The following is a 25286-nucleotide window of genomic DNA, read 5'->3' as shown; positions in this document are numbered from 1 at the left end:
CATTTATTTGTGAAAAAAACAAAAATTTGTCGAAAATTATGAAAATTTAGCAATTTTCAAACTTTTAGTTTTTATGCCCTTAAATTAGAGAGTTATATCTCATAATATATATATAATACTCCTGGATACATAATATTCCTGGATATAACTGCATTAGAAAGCTATACATTTTCATTGCACAATGAAGCTATTAGTGAAATAAGAATACCTTTTTAATTTTACGGTTATTCATTTGACAATCTACCTTATATTTTTCAAATGGGCTCCTGGGGTAGCTGCAGACGGAACACCGAAAAAGGGACGGAATCCTCCACTTCCTGGTGGAACCATCGACGCTACATGTCCCTGTAAAAGCTTAGGTGTGACACCCGCCATAACAGGCCCATGGAGGCCACCAGTACGAGCAAACTGGCTAGGAGACATCCGGCCAGCTGCTGCCTGAAAAAAAAAAAAAAAAGCATATACGTTAGAGAAGGAAAAAAATAAAATAATGTCTATCTATCTATCTATCTCATGCACCAGCAATATTGACCCTAATGTACGAAAAGTTGCAAAGGGATAAAAAGACCATTTCCGGAAAAATTTTTTATCGGCAACAGTAAGCAACGGACAAATGGATTTTTTCTTGTTACTCACTGTAAAATTAATTTCTCATCACATTCATTTGGGGACACAGACATTGGGTTATAACTGCTACTACTAGGAGGTGGACATAAGTAGTAAAGTGATTGTTCTCCCCAACAACTACATACATCCTGGAGACACTCCGCTGAATCACTTTGTAGCAAGCAGCAGGAATGAAAAATCTAGATGGTTATCACTAATAACATTTATTACCTACTGGGAAACATAAGCCAGATAAAATACCCCTATGGCTATGTTCACACTGCGTGGTTTGCAGTCTGTTCAGTGGTTCCGCTTGAATCCCCCTAAAACTATGATTCAAATGAACCCAGATGGGATCATAGACTGCAGTGACAAGCATTGAAATTCATTAGTGTTTTTATTCTGAAAGTGTCCATCTGCTTAGTCGGCTACCAGAAAAAAGCTTGGTCGCAGGAGCGCTGAAGGAGACTGAAACACCAGGTAAAGTTTAACCATAACGCGTTTCGACGGAAACACGGTCTTTCTCAGGTGGGAGTTGCTCAGCGCTCCTGCAACAAAGCTTTTTTCTGGTAGCCCGCTTCTGTCCTCCCTTGGAGGTGATCGGCTGGAGCTGCGGTGGTGCTCAACACCCCCCTTTATCCCTCTTGGCTGCTTCCTCAGCGCTCCCTTGAGACCGCCTTCACTGACCCTGAACCATCTGCTTAGTCGGGCACAGAAACCTGGTCTGCTACTTTTCTGTGCATATAAACAGGTACCACTGATACATCTTAATCAAAATGACACGCCATATGCCCGAAAAGGTTTGGCACATATATGCATAAAGGACACTCCAGAAATATAAATCCTACAAATAATTTGCGGAGTAAACAGTCCAAAACTCATGAGTAAAGTGTACAAAATATTTTATTTTCTAAATATACAAATACATTAGTAGACAGACTAAAAAAGACAAAGTACATCCAGAACTCGTGTGAAGGACATACAGCACTATGAGCAGCAGAAATGGGTTAACCTGCACACGTATATACAGAGATAATCACCCTGCAAGCCTATAGAAATAAGATCTATTTTAGACACGCATAGTGCAGGTAACAGAAGCAGGGGAAATAAACTCAATGTTCCCAATAGAAATGTTTTTAAAGTACTGGTATATACATGTATATCAAAGTGAACATCCTATAGAGAAATGCAGGTCATACCCATAAAGTCTCTGCCACCGCGTGCTCTAAATGCAGCCCCCAGGGTGTGTTGCATACGGCGTATTAAGTTTGGGTGTGTGGTGTGTACGGCATATAGTGTGTGTGTGTGTGTGTGTGTGTGTGTGTGTGTGTGTGTGTGTGTGTGTGTGTGTGTGTGTGTGTGTGTGTGTGTGTGTTTGTTGCGATGGTGTTCCGCTGGTGGTACCACTTTTATGTTTGGCTTTTTTGCTAGGTTCAATAAATGCGAAAACTGAACTGATCTGATTCTCCAGGTCTTTACGAGTTCATAGACACCAAACATGTCTAGGTTCTCTTTTATCTAAGTAGTGAAAAAAAATTCCAAACTTTGTAAGAGAAAAAAAAAAAAAAAAAATTACTGGCACAACTCTATCGGCTCTGCTACATAGCAGCGATCATCAGATCGCTGCTATGTAGCTGAAATGCAGGCTTGCTATGAGCGCCGACCACAGGGTGGTCTCAAGGACCTCCATGGTTACTATGCAGAAGTAATGTGACGGGGTCGGCGATGCGCTCATTTCCGGCCCGATGGCCGGAAGCGCCGGTTAAATGCCGCTGTCTGCGTTTGACAGCTGCATTTAACTAGCTAACAGTGGCGGGTGAATCGCAATTTCGCCCACCGCTAAACCTCAGAAAGGGGTTAAGATGCACTCCCCATGGTCCTTGGTAGAGTATACTGCAGTCCCCCTCAGAGTATACTGCAGCCCCATCAGAGTTTAATGCAGCCCCACCACACAGTATAATGTAGGCCCCACCCTCACAAACACAGTATAGTGCAGCCCCCACACACAGTATAATGCTGGATCTCACTAACTCACCCCTCCCCCTGTCTGACCACAACCTACTGACATTCTCTTCCCTCTCCTCTCCTAGTGTGCAACTCCCACTCAACAAACTCACCCACCCTCGCAGAAATCTCAAACACCTCAATTTACACTCATTCTCTGAGTCCTTTCTCCCTCTTACAGACATAGCTTCCTTACATGACATAGATGCTGCTGCCACTTTATATAACACCACAATAACAGCAGCACTCGATTTGGCCGCCCCCCTCACGCACAGCAAAACTCGAACAATCAACAGGCAACCCTGGCTGACCAGCCGAACCAATGAACTGAGACGGGCTTCCAAGGTTGCTGAGCGGAGATGGAAGAGATCCCGTTCTGCCGAATACTATCGCATACAAGCAGTCCCTTGCCAACTTCAAGTCCATACTCACTGCCGCAAAACAAACTTATCTCTCATATCCTCCCTGTCTCACAACCCTAAACAGCTTTTCAACACTTTCAATTCTCTAGTCCGTCCCCCAGCACCTCCCCTCTCTCCTCTCATTCCTGCTGAAGACTTTGCCTCTTTCTTTAAGCAGAAAATTGATATCAGAGAAAGCTTTGGCCTGCAGCCCCCAATGCCCCTCCTCTTAGCTGCTCAGCCGTTCTTCCAAAACCAGCTTCTCCACCATGACAGAAGATCAGCTCTCCACCCTTCTGTCAAGATCACATCTCACCACTTGCACGCTTGACCCTCTCACGTTCCACCTCATAAACTAACCTCGTGACGATCTTCATCCCAACCCAACTCAACTTTTCACATGCAAATGGTCTTCCCGTCATCCTTCAAACATGCCTCAATCACACTCATCCTCAAAAAGCCCTCCCTCAACCCATCCTCTGTGTCTAGCTATCGCCCGATATCACATCTCCCTTATGCCACAAAACTAGTGGAATAGCATGTACATCTTGAACGGTCCTCCCACCTCTCCTCCTGCTCCCTCTTTGACCGGTTACAATCTGGCTTCCGACCGCATCACTCAACTGAAACTGCCCTAACTAAAATCACCAATGACATACTAACCGCCAAGAGCAAGCGACACTACTCTGCCCTCCTTCTCCTGGACCTGTCTTCTGCCTTTGACACTGTGGACCATTCCCTCGTTACACATTCTCTCATCTCATGGCATCACAGATTTGGCCTTATCCTGGATCTAAAAGGATACGATGGCTAGCACTCAACTTAAAGATTAGAATGACGGTGCTAGTGAAAGGGGCCAGTGGTCCCATAAACAATAGTTAAAAAAAAAAATCACTGCAAACATACGAGTTGAAAATTATGCTTCAAGTGAGAATTTCTTTCTTTTCTGCTAGCTTTCCAAAACTGAACATGGACAAAACAGAATTCATCATCTTTCCCCATCTCACTGTACCCCTCTACCAGACCTATCCATCAGTGTCTGCTCACTTTCCCCAGTCCCGCATGCTCGGTGCCTCAGGGTGATACTAGACTCTCTGCCCTCTCTTTCAAGCCACATATCCTAGCCCTTGGCTCCTCCTGCCGACTCCAACTGAAAAACATTTACCGGATCCGTACATTCCTTGACCAACAAACTGCAAAAACACTCGTGCACGTCCTCATCATCTCCCGCCTTGACTATTGCAACCTCCTACTCTCTGGACTCCCCCCTCTAGCACTCTTGCATCACTCCAATCTATCCTAAACTACCCAACTAGTCCACCTATCTCCCCGTTAGTCCCCAGCCTCTCCTCTCTGCCAAGCCCTTCACTGGCTTCTTATTGTCCAGAGGCTCCAGTTCAAAACCCTATGACATAGAAAGCCATACACAACCTATCTCTCCATACATCTGTGACATAGTCTCCCAGTACTTACCCACACGCAACCTTCGATCCGCTCAAGATCTCTTTCTCTACTCCCCTCTTCCTCCCACAACAGCATACAAGACTTCTCCTGTGCTTCCTCCATACTCGAACTCTCTACCCCAACACATCAGACTTTTGCCTACCATGGAAACATTCAAAAGGAACCTGAAGACCCACCTCTTCCGACAAGACTACAACCTGCAGTGATCCTCAGTCTACTGAACCGCTGCATGACCAGTTCTACTCTCTCCTAGTGTATCCTCACCCATCCCCTGTAGACTGAGCCCTTGCAGGCAGAGTCCTCTCTCCTGTACTTGTGTGTGCCTTGTATTGCTCAAGTTTATTGTACTTGTCTATGTATGCCCCTTTCCTCACATGTAAAGCGCCATGGAATAAATGGCAATATAAAAATGAATAATAACTATATATATATATATATATATATATATATATATATATATATATATATATATATATATATATATATACACACACACACACAGGTCCTTCTCAAAAAATTAGCATATAGTGTTAAATTTCATTATTTACCATAATGTAATGATTACAATTAAACTTTCATATACTATAGATTCATTATCCACCAACTGAAATTTGTCAGGTCTTTTATTGTTTTAATACTGATGATTTTGGCATACAACTCCTGATAACCCAAAAAACCTGTCTCAATAAATTAGCATATTTCACCCGTCCAATCAAATAAAAGTGTTTTTTAATACCAAACAAAAAAACCATCAAATAATAATGTTCAGTTATGCACTCAATACTTGGTCGGGAATCCTTTGGCAGAAATGACTGCTTCAATGCGGCGTGGCATGGAGGCAATCAGCCTGTGACACTGCTGAGATGTTATGGAGGCCCAGGATGCTTCAATAGCGGCCTTAAGCTCATCCAGAGTGTTGGGTCTTGCGTCTCTCAACTTTCTCTTCACAATATCCCACAGATTCTCTATGGGGTTCAGGTCAGGAGAGTTGACAGGCCAATTGAGCACAGTAATACCATGGTCAGTAAACCATTTACCAGTGGTTTTGGCACTGTGAGCAGGTGCCAGGTCGTGCTGAAAAATGAAATCTTCATCTCCATAAAGCGTTTTAGCCGATGGAAGCATGAAGTGCTCCAAAATCTCCTGATAGCTAGCTGCATTGACCCTGCCCTTGATGAAACACAGTGGACCAACACCAGCAGCTGACATGGCACCCCACACCATCACTGACTGTGGGTACTTGACACTGGACTTCAGGCATTTTGGCATTTCCTTCTCCCCAGTCTTCCTCCAGACTCTGGCACCTTGATTTCCGAATGACATGCAAAATTTGCTTTCATCAGAAAAAAGTACTTGGGACCACTTAGCAACAGTCCAGTGCTGCTTCTCTGTAGCCCAGGTCAGGCGCTTCTGCCACTGTTTATGGTTCAAAAGTGGCTTTACCTGGGGAATGCGGCACCTGTAGCCCATTTCCTGCACACGCCTGTGCACGGTGGCTCTGGATGTTTCCACACCAGACTCAGTCCACTGCTTCCTCAGGTTCCGGTCACCTCTTCTCGTTGTACAGCGTTTTCTGCCACATTGTTTCCTTCCAAAAGACTTACCATTGAGGTGCCTTGATACAGCACTCTGGGAACAGCCTATTTGTTGAGAAATTTCTTTCTGGGTCTTACCCTCTTGCTTGAGGGTGTCAATGATGGCCTTCTTGACATCTGTCAGGTCGCTAGTCTTACCCATGATGGGGGTTTTGAGTAATGAACCAGGCAGGGAGTTTTTAAAAGCCTCAGGTATCTTTTGCATGTGTTTAGAGTTAATTAGTTGATTCAGAAGATTAGGGTAATAGGTCATTTAGAGAACCTTTTCTTGATATGCTAATTTATTGAGACAGGTTTTTTGGGTTATCAGGAGTTGTATGCCAAAATCATCAGTATTAAAACAATAAAAGACCTGACAAATTTCAGTTGGTGGATAATGAATCTATAGTATATGAAAGTTTAATTGTAATCATTACATTATGGTAAATAATGAAATTTAACACTATATGCTAATTTTTTGAGAAGGACCTGTATATATTATACACACACACACATATACATATATACACACACATACACGCACATATACACACACACGAGCACACATACATACACACACACTGCCGTTCAAAAGCTTAGGGTCACCCAGACAATCGTGTTTCCGTGAAAACTCATACATTTATTAATCAAATGAGTTACCAAATGAATTGAATGTCTAGTTCAAAAATTGACAAGGTTCAAAAAAAAAAAAAAAAATTTATTTGTAATAATACTTTTCCTCCGTCAAAGAACGCTCCCTTTGCAGCAATTACAGCATTGCAGATCTTTGGCATTCTAGAGGTTAATTTGCTGAGGTAATCTGGAGAAATTTCACCCCATGCTACCAGAAGCCCCTCCCACAAGTTGGTTTGGCTTGATAGGCACTATTTGCGTACCCTACGGTCAAGCAGCTCCCACAACAGCTCAATAGGGTTGAGATCTGGTGACTGCACTGACCACTCCATTACAGATTGAATACCAGCTTCCTGCTTCTTCCCTAAATAGTTCTTGCATAATTTGGAGGTGTGCTTTGGGTCATTGTCCTGTTGTAGGATGAGATTGGCTCCAATCAAGCGCTGTCCACAGGGTATGGCATGGCGTTGCAAAATGGAGTGATAGCCTTCCTTATTCAATATCCCTTTTACCTTGTACATATCTCCCACTTTACCAGCACCAAAGCAACCCCAGACCATCACATTACCTCCACTATGCTTGACAGATAATTCAGAAAAAGGAGGAGGGGGGAAGAGGAAGGGTTGAAGCTTGACACGCCGAGACATGCATCTAAGAACCGTTGCAAATAAATGTAACTGATGGGTGCCGTACCTGCCGGTGATTAACAGCTGCTGTAGACGAAGGGAGAAATGGGGATTTCCAGCACATCCATCCAGTTTGAGTAAAATAATCAAAATTTATTTAGAACATTTTAAAAAACAACATTAAAAAGAAAGAGAGAGGAACTCTCTTTGCCTGACGCGTTTCTGGCGCACCACGGCGCCCTTAGTCATAGGAACTAATATGACATGAATACACAGGTTTATATATGACAAGGAACCAATCACAGACATAGCAATTAAATTTCATTGGAAAAAGCTGCAGCTAAATTCACATAACAAAACTTTACCTTATTTATCAAATGTCTTAGAAATACACTAACATCTGTTCTAAATTACCAAAAAATTCATTAGTTGTTCAATATATGTAAAAAAAATATTTTTGTAATTCATACCATGTGGATATTTGGTGTCTAAAGTTAGAATCCAAAAGGCTTCCCGCAGAGCTAATCGCTTCCTCCAATCTCTACCTCTAGGTGACTGACTAACCCTTTCAATGCCAAAAAAGGAAAAATCTGACAGATCTCCCTGGTGCACAGAGATAAAACTTTACCTTATTTATCAAATGTCTTAGAAATACACTAATATCTGTTCTAAATTACCAAAAAATTCATTAGTTGTTCAATATAAGTAAAAAAGATCATTTTTGTAATTCATACCATGTGGATATTTGGTGTCTAAAGTTAGAATCCAAAAGGCTTCCCGCAGAGCTAATTGCTTCCTCCAATCTCCAAATCTAGGTGACTGACTAACCCTTTCAATGCCAAAAAAGGAAAAATCTGACAGATCTCCCTGGTGCACGGAGATAAAACTTTACCTTATTTATCAAATATCTTAGAAATACACTAATATCTATTTTAAATTACCAAAAATTCCATTAGTTGTTCAATATATGTAAAAAAGATCATTTTTGTAATTCATACCATGTGGATATTTGGTGTCTAAAGTTAGAATCCAAAAGGCTTCCCGCAGAGCCAATTGCTTCCTCCAATCTCCACCTCTAGATGACTGACTAACCCTTTCAATGCCAAAAAAGGAAAAATCTGACAGATCTCCCTGGTGCACGGAGATAAAATGTTTTGTGGCCCCAGAATAACCTGGATTTCTATTCCTTACATTGGCTATATGTTCAGAAATTCTCTTTTTGATTTTCCTAGTGGTATAACCTATATAACAAATATTACAGGCTTTGCATTTTATACAGTATATAACATGATCAGAATCACAGTTGATAAATGATTTTATATTATAAGTAACATTGTGATTTGAAGAAAAAGAAGTTCTCTTATTGTCTGCAAATTGGCAGACATTACATCTATTGCCAGAACATTTAAAGAAACCCTTCACTGATAGCCATGATGTGGGAGTTTTTTTCGGGTGCACCATACTGGGAGATAAAATATTCCCCAGTGTGCAACCTCTTTTGGCCACTACCCTGCAACCATTTTGGAGAATTGTGCACAAAGAACTATCTTGATTGACTACAGGAAGATATTTAAGAATAATCTGTCTGATTTTGTTGTATTGACTGCTGTACGCAGTAGAAAATGTAATGTGCGCTTCAGAAGCAGCATTTACCTTTTTGTTTTCAGAATGTAACAAATTGGTACGTGGAATTTTGGAAACCTGTCTGAATGCATGTTTTATATTAGATTGTTTGTACCCTCTGTCCAGCAGTCTATCAGAAATAATGCGACTTTCTTTATGAAACTTTTCATCGCTAGAGCAGATTCTTCTCGCTCTAGTAAGTTCCCCCCTAGGAATGGCGTGAATGGTGTGGCGAGGGTGTGAGCTCGAGGACATCAGGATCGTGTTACCAGAGTTGTCTTTTCTATAGAGTGAGGTGTTAACCCTTTGTGTTGTATTACTGCCTGTAAGGAGAACATCCAAAAATGAGACTTCATCTGAAGGAATGCCACTGGTGAAGCGTAGATTACACTGATTGTCATTGAGATAGGACATAAAATCAGGAAATTTTGTCACCTCCCCCTGCCAAATTAACAAAATATCATCCACAAATCTCCCATACCAATTAAGGCATGGGAGAAATGGATTATCATCCGTAAATATATAAATTTCTTCCCACCATGCCATAAATAAAATTGCTAAAGATGGAGAGAACTTAGACCCCATAGGAGCACCCATGGTTTGAATATAGTAGTTATTTTGGAACATGAAAAAATTGTGTTTTAGTAGATAATGTAAGGACGCAAGAATAAACCATTTCAATGAATCTGAGTAACTGCTATACTTATTTAGATGATATTCAATTGCTGTCATAGCCAAAGAGTGGGGAATACACGAATATAAATTTGTGACATCACAAGTCACAAAAGAATAATTGTGACACCACTGGAAGGTGTCAAAAACCTTCAAAACTGATGAGGTGTCTTTGAGATACCCTGGAATCCTTGGGATTAAAGGCTGAAGATATTCATCAATCAAATGACTGAGATTCTCATTTAGGGAACCCATCCCAGAGATTATAGGTCGTAAGGGTGGAGGGAAAACATTTTTATGTGTTTTTGGGAGCCCATGAAAAATTGGAATAATTGGATGTTCCGGAAGCAGCCATTTATAAATTTTGTTATCAATGACCCCCAATCTCTGTGCATTATTCAGTATATCAGTCATATCATATTTGAAAGACAATGTGGGGTCAGATTTTATAGAAGTGTATGTGCTGGTATCCTGTATAATAGATGTTATCAATTTACAGTATAATGCAGTATCTATAACTACTATGCAACCTCCTTTGTCTGACTGGCGAATTGTCAGATCATAATTGTGTTGTAAATCTCTCACAGCCTGGGATTGAATTTTACTCAAGTTACTTCGATGGTTAGTATTTCGTGTTTCAGCATGTAGTTTTTTCAAATCCTGTTCTACTAAGGTCTGAAACAAGTCTAGAGCAGGGACTCTTGATTGGAGGGGATAATATGCAGGATTAGATGAAAGCACCTGCACATCTTTGTCCTGTATTTTTTCTTCATCAAAATTTTCCTCTTGGAGGGAGGTTAAAGTAAGTAGCATGCATTGTTCCATAAATGAAAGAGACGCATTATTTTCTTTAGTGCAATATGATTTTTTGCTGCTAGGATTGAAGTCATTTAGATTTTCTGAAAAAAAAATGTCTTTTAATCGTAAGAAGACGAGTAAATTTGTTGACATCTTTGATAGTCTCAAATAAATTGAAGTTACCAGATGGAACAAAGTTCAGACCTTTGGCCAATACCTCAATTTGTGTAGAAGATAAAATGGTCGGAGTCAAAACTATGACACTGTTCAGATGCTGGTTCAATACTGATGTCTGCGTTTTCTTTCCCTCCTGGGATATCTTCTCCATTCGTCTCTTGCGGGCTCTCCTGCCCCCCCTCCTCCTCCGGCGTTTTTTGACATAGCAGTGTTGTGAGCATGTCTGGCATCCGCACTGGAGAAGGACACATCTGTTTCACACTCCGATGGATTATACTCCGATGAAGAGAAAGACACAGATTTTCTACGTGCATATTCACATTGATGCCACTGAGGTTGGTTTCTAAGTATAGGCTTGGGTGTGTGATCAATCCGTTTTTTCCATGAGTACACTTTATCATTTTTGTAGTCAAAAGAGTCTCTATTAAATTTAGATTTTTTCATTTTGATAATGGAATCCTCCATTATCTTCAAGTGATCAGTCATTTTTTTAGAAAGCATATCAAAATCAGGCTGGTCAGTATATTTAGAAAGTTCTTTGTTAGTATTGTCAATGTCCATCTTGAGTTGGTGAAGTTTTATTTCTTCATATGATATAATCAAACTCATAAGCTTTAGCGAACATTGTGAAAGAATCATATTCCACTCAGAAAGAAACTTGTCAGAAAAAATATAAGTGGGAGATTTCTTCATACGCAAACCCCTGGGAATCATTTCTTTTTCAACATATTTTTTGAGAGTATTATGGTCCCACCAGGTGCGTATTTCTTGCTGAGAAAACTTCTCCAGCTTCGAATAGAGATCTTTCAGTTCACTAGGTGGTGCAGAGATACCATCTGTATTATCAAACACTGAAGCTAATTTAGCCATGCGGGAGTCCATGATTATATAGGAAACTGCACAGTGTGTATGAATACAAACCACACTTGTGAGCTAGTTGCTGCTTTTCCCAAACATTAGAAATTTTGCAACGGAATAAATAATAGTATTGTATAATATCATCCGTATAATCAGACAAATATATAAAAAAACTCACTTGAGCTTTTTGAAAGAAAACTTCGGCGGAGCTCCAAATCACTGCATAAACAATTCAGAAAAAGGAGGAGGGGGGAAGAGGAAGGGTTGAAGCTTGACACGCCGAGACATGCATCTAAGAACCGTTGCAAATAAATGTAACTGATGGGTGCCGTACCTGCCGGTGATTAACAGCTGCTGTAGACGAAGGGAGAAATGGGGATTTCCAGCACATCCATCCAGTTTGAGTAAAATAATCAAAATTTATTTAGAACATTTTAAAAAACAACATTAAAAAGAAAGAGAGAGGAACTCTCTTTGCCTGACGCGTTTCTGGCGCACCACGGCGCCCTTAGTCATAGGAACTAATATGACATGAATACACAGGTTTATATATGACAAGGAACCAATCACAGACATAGCAATTAAATTTCATTGGAAAAAGCTGCAGCTAAATTCACATAACAAAACTTTACCTTATTTATCAAATGTCTTAGAAATACACTAACATCTGTTCTAAATTACCAAAAAATTCATTAGTTGTTCAATATATGTAAAAAAAATATTTTTGTAATTCATACCATGTGGATATTTGGTGTCTAAAGTTAGAATCCAAAAGGCTTCCCGCAGAGCTAATCGCTTCCTCCAATCTCTACCTCTAGGTGACTGACTAACCCTTTCAATGCCAAAAAAGGAAAAATCTGACAGATCTCCCTGGTGCACAGAGATAAAACTTTACCTTATTTATCAAATGTCTTAGAAATACACTAATATCTGTTCTAAATTACCAAAAAATTCATTAGTTGTTCAATATAAGTAAAAAAGATCATTTTTGTAATTCATACCATGTGGATATTTGGTGTCTAAAGTTAGAATCCAAAAGGCTTCCCGCAGAGCTAATTGCTTCCTCCAATCTCCAAATCTAGGTGACTGACTAACCCTTTCAATGCCAAAAAAGGAAAAATCTGACAGATCTCCCTGGTGCACGGAGATAAAACTTTACCTTATTTATCAAATATCTTAGAAATACACTAATATCTATTTTAAATTACCAAAAATTCCATTAGTTGTTCAATATATGTAAAAAAGATCATTTTTGTAATTCATACCATGTGGATATTTGGTGTCTAAAGTTAGAATCCAAAAGGCTTCCCGCAGAGCCAATTGCTTCCTCCAATCTCCACCTCTAGATGACTGACTAACCCTTTCAATGCCAAAAAAGGAAAAATCTGACAGATCTCCCTGGTGCACGGAGATAAAATGTTTTGTGGCCCCAGAATAACCTGGATTTCTATTCCTTACATTGGCTATATGTTCAGAAATTCTCTTTTTGATTTTCCTAGTGGTATAACCTATATAACAAATATTACAGGCTTTGCATTTTATACAGTATATAACATGATCAGAATCACAGTTGATAAATGATTTTATATTATAAGTAACATTGTGATTTGAAGAAAAAGAAGTTCTCTTATTGTCTGCAAATTGGCAGACATTACATCTATTGCCAGAACATTTAAAGAAACCCTTCACTGATAGCCATGATGTGGGAGTTTTTTTCGGGTGCACCATACTGGGAGATAAAATATTCCCCAGTGTGCAACCTCTTTTGGCCACTACCCTGCAACCATTTTGGAGAATTGTGCACAAAGAACTATCTTGATTGACTACAGGAAGATATTTAAGAATAATCTGTCTGATTTTGTTGTATTGACTGCTGTACGCAGTAGAAAATGTAATGTGCGCTTCAGAAGCAGCATTTACTTTTTTGTTTTCAGAATGTAACAAATTGGTACGTGGAATTTTGGAAACCTGTCTGAATGCATGTTTTATATTAGATTGTTTGTACCCTCTGTCCAGCAGTCTATCAGAAATAATGCGACTTTCTTTATGAAACTTTTCATCGCTAGAGCAGATTCTTCTCGCTCTAGTAAGTTCCCCCCTAGGAATGGCGTGAATGGTGTGGCGAGGGTGTGAGCTCGAGGACATCAGGATCGTGTTACCAGAGTTGTCTTTTCTATAGAGTGAGGTGTTAACCCTTTGTGTTGTATTACTGCCTGTAAGGAGAACATCCAAAAATGAGACTTCATCTGAAGGAATGCCACTGGTGAAGCGTAGATTACACTGATTGTCATTGAGATAGGACATAAAATCAGGAAATTTTGTCACCTCCCCCTGCCAAATTAACAAAATATCATCCACAAATCTCCCATACCAATTAAGGCATGGGAGAAATGGATTATCATCCGTAAATATATAAATTTCTTCCCACCATGCCATAAATAAAATTGCTAAAGATGGAGAGAACTTAGACCCCATAGGAGCACCCATGGTTTGAATATAGTAGTTATTTTGGAACATGAAAAAATTGTGTTTTAGTAGATAATGTAAGGACGCAAGAATAAACCATTTCAATGAATCTGAGTAACTGCTATACTTATTTAGATGATATTCAATTGCTGTCATAGCCAAAGAGTGGGGAATACACGAATATAAATTTGTGACATCACAAGTCACAAAAGAATAATTGTGACACCACTGGAAGGTGTCAAAAACCTTCAAAACTGATGAGGTGTCTTTGAGATACCCTGGAATCCTTGGGATTAAAGGCTGAAGATATTCATCAATCAAATGACTGAGATTCTCATTTAGGGAACCCATCCCAGAGATTATAGGTCGTAAGGGTGGAGGGAAAACATTTTTATGTGTTTTTGGGAGCCCATGAAAAATTGGAATAATTGGATGTTCCGGAAGCAGCCATTTATAAATTTTGTTATCAATGACCCCCAATCTCTGTGCATTATTCAGTATATCAGTCATATCATATTTGAAAGACAATGTGGGGTCAGATTTTATAGAAGTGTATGTGCTGGTATCCTGTATAATAGATGTTATCAATTTACAGTATAATGCAGTATCTATAACTACTATGCAACCTCCTTTGTCTGACTGGCGAATTGTCAGATCATAATTGTGTTGTAAATCTCTCACAGCCTGGGATTGAATTTTACTCAAGTTACTTCGATGGTTAGTATTTCGTGTTTCAGCATGTAGTTTTTTCAAATCCTGTTCTACTAAGGTCTGAAACAAGTCTAGAGCAGGGACTCTTGATTGGAGGGGATAATATGCAGGATTAGATGAAAGCACCTGCACATCTTTGTCCTGTATTTTTTCTTCATCAAAATTTTCCTCTTGGAGGGAGGTTACTTCTTTTTCTTCAAATCACAATGTTACTTATAATATAAAATCATTTATCAACTGTGATTCTGATCATGTTATATACTGTATAAAATGCAAAGCCTGTAATATTTGTTATATAGGTTATACCACTAGGAAAATCAAAAAGAGAATTTCTGAACATATAGCCAATGTAAGGAATAGAAATCCAGGTTATTCTGGGGCCACAAAACATTTTATCTCCGTGCACCAGGGAGATCTGTCAGATTTTTCCTTTTTTGGCATTGAAAGGGTTAGTCAGTCATCTAGAGGTGGAGATTGGAGGAAGCAATTGGCTCTGCGGGAAGCCTTTTGGATTCTAACTTTAGACACCAAATATCCACATGGTATGAATTACAAAAATGATCTTTTTTACTTATATTGAACAACTAATGAATTTTTTGGTAATTTAGAACAGATATTAGTGTATTTCTAAGACATTTGATAAATAAGGTAAAGTTTTATCTCTGTGCACCAGGGAGATCTGTCAGATTTTTCCTTTTTTGGCATTGAAAGGGTTAGTCAGTCACCTAGAGGTAGAGATTGGAGGAAGCGATTAGCTCTGCGGGAAGCCTTTTGGATTCTAACTTTAGACACCAAATATCCACATGGTATGAATTACAAAAATATTTTTTTTACATATATTGAACAACTAATGAATTTTTTGGTAATTTAGAACAGATGTTAGTGTATTTCTAAGACATTTGATAAATAAGGTAAAGTTTTGTTATGTGAATTTAGCTGCAGCTTTTTCCAATGAAATTTAATTGCTATGTCTGTGATTGGTTCCTTGTCATATATAAACCTGTGTATTCATGTCATATTAGTTCCTATGACTAAGGGCGCCGTGGTGCGCCAGAAACGCGTCAGGCAAAGAGAGTTCCTCTCTCTTTCTTTTTAATGTTGTTTTTTAAAATGTTCTAAATAAATTTTGATTATTTTACTCAAACTGGATGGATGTGCTGGAAATCCCCATTTCTCCCTTCGTCTATGCTTGACAGATGGCGTCAGGCACTCTTCCAGCATCTTTTCAGTTGTTCTGCATCTCACAAATGTTCTTCTGTGTGATCCAAACATCTCAAACTTGGATTCGTCTGTCCATAACACTTTTTTCCAATCTTCCTCTGTCCAATGTCTGTGTTCTTTTGCCCATATTAATCTTTTCCTTTTATTAGACAGTCTCAGATATGGCTTTTTCTTTGCCACTCTGCCCTGAAGGCCAGCATCCTGGAGTCGCCTCTTCACTGTAGACGTTGATACTGGCGTTTTGCGTATACTATTTAATGAAGCTGCCAGTTGAGGACCTGTGAGGCTTCGATTTCTCAAATTACAGACTCTTATGTACTTCTCTTGTTGCTCAGTTGTGCAGCAGGGCCTTCCACTTCTCTTTCTACTCTGGTTAGAGCATGTTTGTGCTCTCCTCTGAAGGGAGTACTACACACTGTTGTAGGAAATCTTCAGTTTCTTGGCAGTTTCTCACATGGAATAGCCTTCATTTCTAAGAACAAGAATAGACTGTCGAGTTTCACATGAAAGATCTTTTTCTGGCCATTTTGAGAGTTTAATGGAACCAACAAATGTAATGCTCCAGATTCTCAACTAGCTCAAAGGAAGGTTAGGTTTATAGGTTCTCTAATGAGCCAAACTGTTTTCAGCTGTGCTAACATACTTGAGCAAGGGTTTTCAAAGATATTCTAACCATCCATTAGCCTTCTTTCACACGTCAGTGGCTCCGGTACGTGTGGTGACCGTTTTCTCACGTACCGGAGAGACTGACTCACGTAGACACATTAAAATCAATGTGTCTCTGCACATGTCAGCGTGTTTTCACGGACCGTGTGTCCGTTTGAAAAACACGGAGACATGTCAGTGTTCGTGGGAGCGCACGGATCACACGGACCCATTAAAGTCAATGGGTCCGTGTAAAACACATACCGCACACGGATGCTTGTGCCGTCCGTGTGCCGTGCAGGAGACAGCGCTACAGTAAGCGCTGTCCCCCAGCTTGTGGTGCTAAAGCCTCCATTCATTTCTTCTCTCCAGCAGCGTTCGCTGGAGAGAAGGAATGAAAAATCATTGTTTTTTTATTTTTATTCTGGTTAAAATCAAGTTGCCGGCAACCTCCCCACTCCCACCCCCTGTGCGCCCGCCCGCTGGAAATAAAACTCACCCAGCTCCCTCGATGCTTCCTCTCAGCGCCGCAGCTTGTCCTTTATGAGCGGTCACGTGGTGCCGCTCATTACAGTGATGAATATGCGGCTCCACCTCCCATAGGTGAATGAATTCCGGCTTCAGCACCAGATGCAGGGGACAGCGCTTATCTCTAGCGCTGTCTCCTGCACGGTCCGTGTGGTCCTCAGTGGGCACACGGCTGCCGCACGTGTGCCACACTGATGTGCCACGTGAGCACACGGACACGGATAACTCCGGTACCAATTTTTCCGGTACCGGAATTATCTGGACGTGTGAGGCTGGCCTTACACAGCAAACACAAAGTACCATAAGAACACTGGAGTGATGGTTGTTGGAAATGGGCCTCTATACACCTATGAAGAAATTGCATTATAAACCAGACGACTGCAGATAGAATAGTCATTTACCACATTAACAATGTATAGAGTGTATTTCTGAATCATTTAATGTTAGCTTAATTGAAAAAATACTGCTTTTCTTTCAAAAATAAGGAAATTTCTAAGTGACCCTAAACTTTTGAATGGTAGTGTGTGTTTGTGTATATACACACACGCACACAAATGTATACATATATACGCACACACAAATCTGCTTTAAAAACTTTTCTGGTACAGTAGCTTTGGTTTATCTACTTGGTATCCATTAGTATCCACCTCCTAGCAGCTATAACCCTTGGTCTATGTCCACGATGTGTAGGAGAAATTTTGAGTCCTTTTACACTATGCAGCACATCTTCAGCTCAACAACTATGTTGTAAGTGTCCTGAATTATTGACAGACCAGGATCCACAAGCAGAAAAAAAAAAAAGATTACTGCTGAATCTCCTCTTATACTGGACCACAAACATGTGTACATGTTACACATCTTGATTTTGATTGCTTCTTATCTTTCAAATCTACTCCATACATTGAATAAAATAAACATTGGTAAGGGAGTTTTTCCTAGGATTTTTAAACCTGGTTTAATGAAAAAAAATGCTCTTTAGGCCTGCAAAGTGTAAATGAGAAGAATATGCAGAGGCCAACCAGGCACTGCACCGACAAATTCTTCTTCTATCCAAAAGAACCCCACTGAGGAAAAAACAGAACAACTCTTAAAATTAAAGAGGTACTCCAGGAAAATAAAGAGGACTCACACTGACAACTTCAAATATGATAACGGCTCACATCCAGAGTAGTGTTCTCCATTGTCACAGTTTGTGCTATTCAGAACTGCCCAACCTGATGCATATGCAAATCCAGATTGGCCCCCACTCTTGAGACATTACGTCACAGATCAGGGAGTGTGGTCTGTGTAGCTCCACATATGAGCCTCTTGATAATGATGGGGGGGGCCATGATCTGTAAATCCCATGCCGACTGAGATTTGACAACCGCGGTGTGGGTCTGTGAGCCACAGCATGTCAGTTATCTGCAGCGGAGACCCTCGTCTTCGCCATGTAGTCTCACCCACAGATATTCATTACATGGGGTAAATCCGCATAGTTCAATGAACACATACCGATTACCTGCTTGAAAATACACTGAGTCCAAAAAGCTGCTATATCCCGATTGTGGGCACACAGCCTTAGGAGCAGCGTCTCTCTTACAGTGATTCGTTCTGAATAACAATGTGACAACTAAAAACACTATTATGGATGTGAGCCTTAAGGGTAAGTTGACACAAGGTGTTTTTTCACCATTTCTTTCTGCAGCAAAACCTGATCTATTGGCAGGAAAAAGGTGCAGAAAAAAAGCATGTTTTCCTTGTTTTTTTGCGGCAGTTTTGGCACGCTAGATTTGTCTCTTATACATGCCGATAATGTTCAAAAAAGTCCTATTCCATAGAATCAGCATGATACATGCATTTTTGGTGCGTTATTTCAGGATTTCTTTCACCACCCATTCATTTCAATGGGTGAAAAACACTCAAAGTAGTGACATGCTCCATTGTGCAAAAAAACATTCAAAGCACAAAATCTCAATGACAAAAAAACCAAAAAAAACAATGTGTACTCATGAGATTTCTGAAATCTCATAGGCTTTGCTGGTACTGTAAGTTTGCATAAAAGATGCATCAAAAAAATGCTGCAAAAATGCCCAGTGTAAACTTAGTCATAGTTTTTGGTGGTATGTCAATGTGAATACGGTTTTAATTCCCAGGTGTACTCCTTTAAAAAGGTGTTGTAAATCATGCATGGAAAAAAAATAAACATGGCAAAAGATTTGTGATCTGAAAACGTATTAAAGGTAGACTTCAACTGTGCAATTGATTCATTCTGCTTAAAAACCTTTCAGGTCAATAATATACATTACTTGTCCCTTTCATGAGACGAAATCAGGTAACACAGAGACAGACAGTACATAGCGCCGCGTAAAGAGACAGATGAGGGTTACCTGAGCTCCTCCTATAAGCTGTGCCCGCTGAAGTGGGGACAGGGCAGAAGGGAATGGGTGTCTCAAAAGCGTTGCTGGGTTACTCTGCGGAAAAAAAATCTAAACTAAACACTAGTCTAATATTTATACATTGAAGAAAACACTGAGAAAGACATGATAAAATTACAAGCTAGACAGTGGGGAATATAAGTATTTGATACACTGCCAACTTTGCAAGTTCTCCCACCTACATAGAATGGAGAGGTCTGTAATTTTTATCGTATGTACACTTCAACTGTGACAGACAGAATCTTAAAAAATTTCTAAATCCAGAAACTCAGATTATATGATTTTTACATAATTACTTTGCATTTTATTAGATGAAATAACTATTTGATACAATAGAAAAACAGAACTTAATATTTGGTACAGAAACCTTTGTTTGCAAATCTAGAGGTCAGACATTTCTGGGATTTTGGCCCACTCCTCCAAATCTTTCAGAGTAAAGTACTGCAGTGCACAGGTGTCGGGAAAGGTCAAAGAGCCCTGGCGTATGCGCACTGCAGGACTTTTTTCTGCCCTCAGGGCAGAGAAGTACGCCTGCGCAGGAGCGCGATGCCGGGGAGCCTGTGTGAATGATGCAGGGGTCGTGTCATCCACAAGAAGCAAGCAGGAGGGTGGCGATCATAAGGGAGGCGCCGGAACAAGACCAGCGACGCCCATCGCACCGGACCGCAGGCGAGTATAATAAGAGTTATTTCTCAGGTCCGGTTGGGAGCTTATATACAGCATAGAATGCTGTATATATACAGCATAGAATGATGTATATCAGACCTGAAAGGCAGTGGCCATTTCTTAGATCAGCCAAACCTGCTGACAGTTCCCATTAAATGTTTGGCCATGCAATGATTGACAGACAGCCTGTACTTTGTTGATATACAATGGATGTTCAGACAGAGTCCATTAACCCCTTTCCAACATTGGGCTTAACAGTATGCCTTTGTCAGAGTCCCCCTGTTTGGTGGGAACAATACCAGGTTGCATTTTAACTGCAAAAGAATCGCACTCAGATCGTGCAAGAAAACCCACAAAAAAGGGAATAACCAACTCTATGAAAAATAAGGAGAAAGATGGAGTACTGCAGTTCAAAACAGCATAATTTTATTAGAAACAAGTGATGCAAAAAATATTACAAAAATACAAAAGATGGTAGTAAAGTGCATAAGGACAGAAAAAAAAAAAAACACCGATGCCATTCAACAGCCTAAAATCAATAGTGTGAAGAAGCAAGACGCAGTTTTGTTCAATCAAAAATATCAGCTGATAATAATGACATGTAAAGGTTACTTAGAGCAGGGCTTATCGCAGTTGAAGGCACCGGACTGGATTCTATATACCCCTAGCCTGGTGGTCGGTGCTCTTAGCAAGTGAGAATTTCTGCTACATACAGGCGATCTGATCACTGCCTGTATGTAGAAGAGCCAATCAAGACAACTTGAGCTTCTAGTCTCCCATGGTGAGTATTGAAGCATGCAAAAAGTAAAAAAATAAATGTTTTCAAAAATATATATATATAAAATATACACTCACTGGCCACTTTATTAGGTACACCTGTCCAACTTCTTGTTAACACTTAATTTCTAATCAGCCAATCACATGGCGGCAACTCAGTGCATTTAGGCATGTAGACATGGTCAAGACAATCTCCTGCAGTTCAAACCGAGCATCAGTATGGGGAAGAAAGGTGATTTGAGTGCCTTTGAACGTGGCATGGTTGTTGGTGCCAGAAGGGCTGGTCTGAGTATTTCAGAAACTGCTGATCTACTGGGATTTTCACGCACAACCATCTCTAGGGTTTACAGAGAATGGTCCGAAAAAGAAAAAAAATCCAGTGAGCAGCAGTTCTGTGGGCGGAAATGCCTTGTTGATGCCAGAGGTCAGAGGAGAATGGGCAGACTGGTTCGAGCTGATAGAAAGGCAACAGTGACTCAAATCGCCACCCGTTACAACCAAGGTAGGCCTAAGAGCATCTCTGAACGCACAGTGCGTCGAACTTTGAGGCAGATGGGCTACAGCAGCAGAAGACCACACCGGGTACCACTCCTTTCAGCTAAGAACAGGAAACTGAGGCTACAATTTGTACAAGCTCATCGAAATTGGACAGTAGAAGATTGGAAAAACGTTGCTTGGTCTGATGAGTCTCGATTTCTGCTGCGACATTCGGATGGTAGGGTCAGAATTTGGCGTAAACAACATGAAAGCATGGATCCATCCTGCCTTGTATGGAGCATCTTTGGGATGTGCAGCCGACAAATCTGCGGCAACTGTGTGATGCCATCATGTCAATATGGACCAAAATCTCTGAGGAATGCTTCCAGCACCTTGTTGAATCTATGCCACGAAGAATTGAGGCAGTTCTGAAGGCAAAAGGGGGTCCAACCCGTTACTAGCATGGTGTACCTAATAAAGTGGCCGGTGAGTGTATATGTATATATATATATATATATATATATATATATATATATATATATATATATATATATATATGTATATATGTGTATATATATATATATATATATATATATATATATATATATATATATATATATATATATATATATATATATATATATATATATATATATATATATATATATATATATATATATATATATATAGTTCAATCACCCCCCTTTCGCCACATTCAAAATAATAAAAAAAAAAAATCAAACCTACACATATTTATTGTGGAAAAGCCGGCGACTGGGGGCCGGTAATGCCCATGGATCTTCCCAGGCTATGAATATCAGCCCACAGCTATCTGCGTAGCCTTTATTGGCTATTAAAATAGCCCCTATAATTTATAGCCAGAAAGGCTTTGCAGACAGCTGCAGGCTGATATTCATAGCCTAGAGAAGGGCCATGAATATTGCCTGGGCTACAAATACCTGCACCCAGTCGCACCAGAAATGGCGCCAATTAAGACACCTAGCCTCTCTCTTCCCACTGCCCTGTAGCGGTGGCATATGGGGTAATAAGGGGTTAATGTCACCTTTGTATTGTAAGGTGACATCAAGCCCAGTTAGTAATGGAGAGGTGTCAATAAGACACGTATACATTAATATTCCTATAGTGAAAAGAGTTAAAAAATACAGCCAGAAAAAAGTATTTTAATATTCTTAATTTCACCATACTTACAACCACGCCTAATTCCCCGAAGCCATCGATCACCTGCAAAAAATAATAAACCAACTATATACTCCCTTTCCGACGTAGTTCAATTAATAATGAGTGTCCCACGACGATTTCCCCTATATAACAGTGACATCAGGAGATGTGACCGCTCTATAGCCCTTCAGTGACACACTGACAGGAGACAATGGCTCCTGCAGTGTTATCACTGAGGGTTCAATGAGTTCATTGCACTCACTTTACAGCACTACTGCGTGAGAATTTTCCCACGCAGCTGTGCTGTAAGTGACAGTATGAACTATACTGTACTGACAGCGGCGGAGGGATACAGTGCAGAAGGAAACCTTCAGTCATTGTATCCCGGAGCCCCTGGAAAGCGGTCGCAGCTCTCCACGGGAGATCGTCGTGGGACAATCGTTATTACATGGATTACATCGGATCAAGGAGTATACTTTTGGTTTTATTATTTTAATATTTTTTACAGGTGATTGATGGCTTCGGGGACTAGGTGATTGGTGAATAGGTAATGTATGTTGTATGTACCGTCTGTAATGTATGTGTGTACTGGATATGGTTTTTTGTTGTTTTTTTTTTAACACTTGAACACAGTAGCCAGATGATGGGACAATACTGTCCCATCATCTGGCTACCTGTTACCGTAGCAGGCATAGCGGAATGGGACTAGTAGTCCCATCAGAAGATGCCTGCCTATATACAGCCCCACACACACACAGCCCCACAGACCCCTGCACAAAGACACCCCCCCCCCCCCCGCAGACACCCTCAGACCCCGCACAGCTCCGCAGACACACAAACACCTGCACAGACACGCACATCTTCTCCGCACACAGTCTCCGCCCACACTCTTCCCCCTCCGAATCTGCAGTGTTTCTCGCATGCAACTTCGCAGCAAAACCTCAGATCCTGCGGTTTTGCTGCAGATTTGACGGAATCAATGGAAGTCAATGGGTGCAGAAACGCTGCAGATCCGCAAAAAGAATTGACATGGTCCTTTTTTGAATCTGCTGCGTTTTCAATGCGGAATTATCCGCACCATTAGCACAGCATTTCCCCCCCCCCATTGATTTACATTGTTCTGTAAATCACTTCTGCGTGGAAAAAAAATGCTGCGGATCCGCAGGAAATCTGCAACGTGTGCACATACCCTAAATGGGCATTGGGTTGATAGGTCAGTTAATTTACAGGGGGAGGATCAAGTCATATGAAATGTTGCAGGAGGAAATACAGTTCCCAAGGGGGTCATTCCATGTCAAGTGAACCAATGATTTTTACCTCTATATTTTTAATTCTTTTGAGATTTTGTTATTTGGTGATAGTGTGTCAGAGAATGCAAAATGTGAAGAAAAAAAAATTCTAGAACTTTTTTTTTTATTATTATTAATTTTCAAAGTTTGGAAAAAGTGCAAATTTCGGTGTTGCCTGCCTTTACATTTCTCTTCATAACTCAGGCTACAAAAAAGATAGAGAAACCAAATAAACACCACTACTCAGAACTGTACAGGCTTTCACCAGATATGCCACAAGAGTATATTTAATAATATTTTACATATGTGAAAGCAAACGCAAAACTTTAAAACGCATTTCCGAAAAAAAGTTTAATGTAAAAAATTCAAAAACTGCATATGTGCCTGTTATACTCCTAGCCACATCTGTACCAAAATACATGTTGGGATCGTGATGGGATCATAGTTTAAAAAAATAAAACTATTACACTGTCAGTTCTAAAATCTCAAATTCAGATCTGTTCAGCCTGTGGTGTAGAAGTGTGGGGTCCATATTTACCAAATCATCCATGATTTCTAGATGTTACGGTATTATTTTATTGTTTTAAAGCTTAGAAGCAGGAGAGGACAGAGGAGAAAGCTTTGTTAGGGCTGAGAATGACCAGGGGTAGACGGTGACTGCAGAGCAGATGACAGGCCGGCAGCTCGGGCCGTATTCACACCAAATCTTAACACCGATGCAACTCCTCAAATGGAGGGAGAAAAATATTCTTAACATCCAGTTCACGCATTGTACAAACCAGGACTACGGGGAGGAGGAGAGTTTGTTATAACATCGGTTACAGGAAGCAGAACCCATCACAGGGACTCAGCAATACCGGACTGTCATCCAATGTAGTGGAAATAAAGACAGTGACGTCCATGAAGTGGTAGAAGGCGGCACAAGATCGGAAATGGATGACACAAAAGGCTATGTGACCTGTGAATATGATCGGCGCTGGTGGCGGCTACTGGACTCTCCAAAGATTGTGAAAATGAAGACGTAGAAGTGACTTTTCTGCACCTTCTGGTCCAGCGCCATCCTTTGTGTATCCAAGAAAACCAGACACTGTAAAAGTTACAAAAATCAGATAACTCAGGTGGAGCCGAGCACCATGACAGCCGCACATACTCTGACACAGAAGGAAACGGCCATTGCTAGTGAGCGCTTATGGACAAGATGACATTTCACCCACTAGAAGGGACACATTGATGATAACAGGCCAGTGTAAAAACCTACTATTAATTGTTTGATTAGTTCATATTTTATAGAACAAGGATTTAACTACTGGACTATTCTTCTTAAACACTTCGTAAATGACATGTTTAGTGATATAATAGAAAAAAATGATACATGTATAAATAGGTGGTAAAAATATTGGTTCTTGTTGTTAACATATAATTAGGACGAGACTGTATTTAGAAAATCACACTTGAGGATATGATCACCTTTTAT

The 25286-nt window shown here is 40.2% G+C and overlaps 1 protein-coding gene across 1 annotated transcript in view; it reads right to left on the bottom strand.

Annotated features, from left to right (window-relative positions):
• Window positions 1-25286, bottom strand: part of PATL1 (PAT1 homolog 1, processing body mRNA decay factor) — a 131099-nt gene that overhangs the window by 66499 nt on the left and 39314 nt on the right. Inside the window, exons 7-8 of the mRNA XM_077250815.1 lie at window positions 19377-19460; window positions 245-438 (exon numbers count right to left, since the gene is read on the bottom strand). Coding sequence (XP_077106930.1) covers window positions 245-438; window positions 19377-19460 — 278 coding nt within the window. The remainder of the gene's footprint in view (window positions 1-244; window positions 439-19376; window positions 19461-25286) is intronic.

Source organism: Ranitomeya variabilis, chromosome 4, assembly GCF_051348905.1.
Source record: "Ranitomeya variabilis isolate aRanVar5 chromosome 4, aRanVar5.hap1, whole genome shotgun sequence".
Lineage (NCBI taxonomy): Eukaryota > Metazoa > Chordata > Amphibia > Anura > Dendrobatidae > Ranitomeya > Ranitomeya variabilis.
The sequence above is the reverse complement of the archived record's forward strand: the minus strand, read 5'-3'. Positions and strand labels throughout refer to the sequence as shown.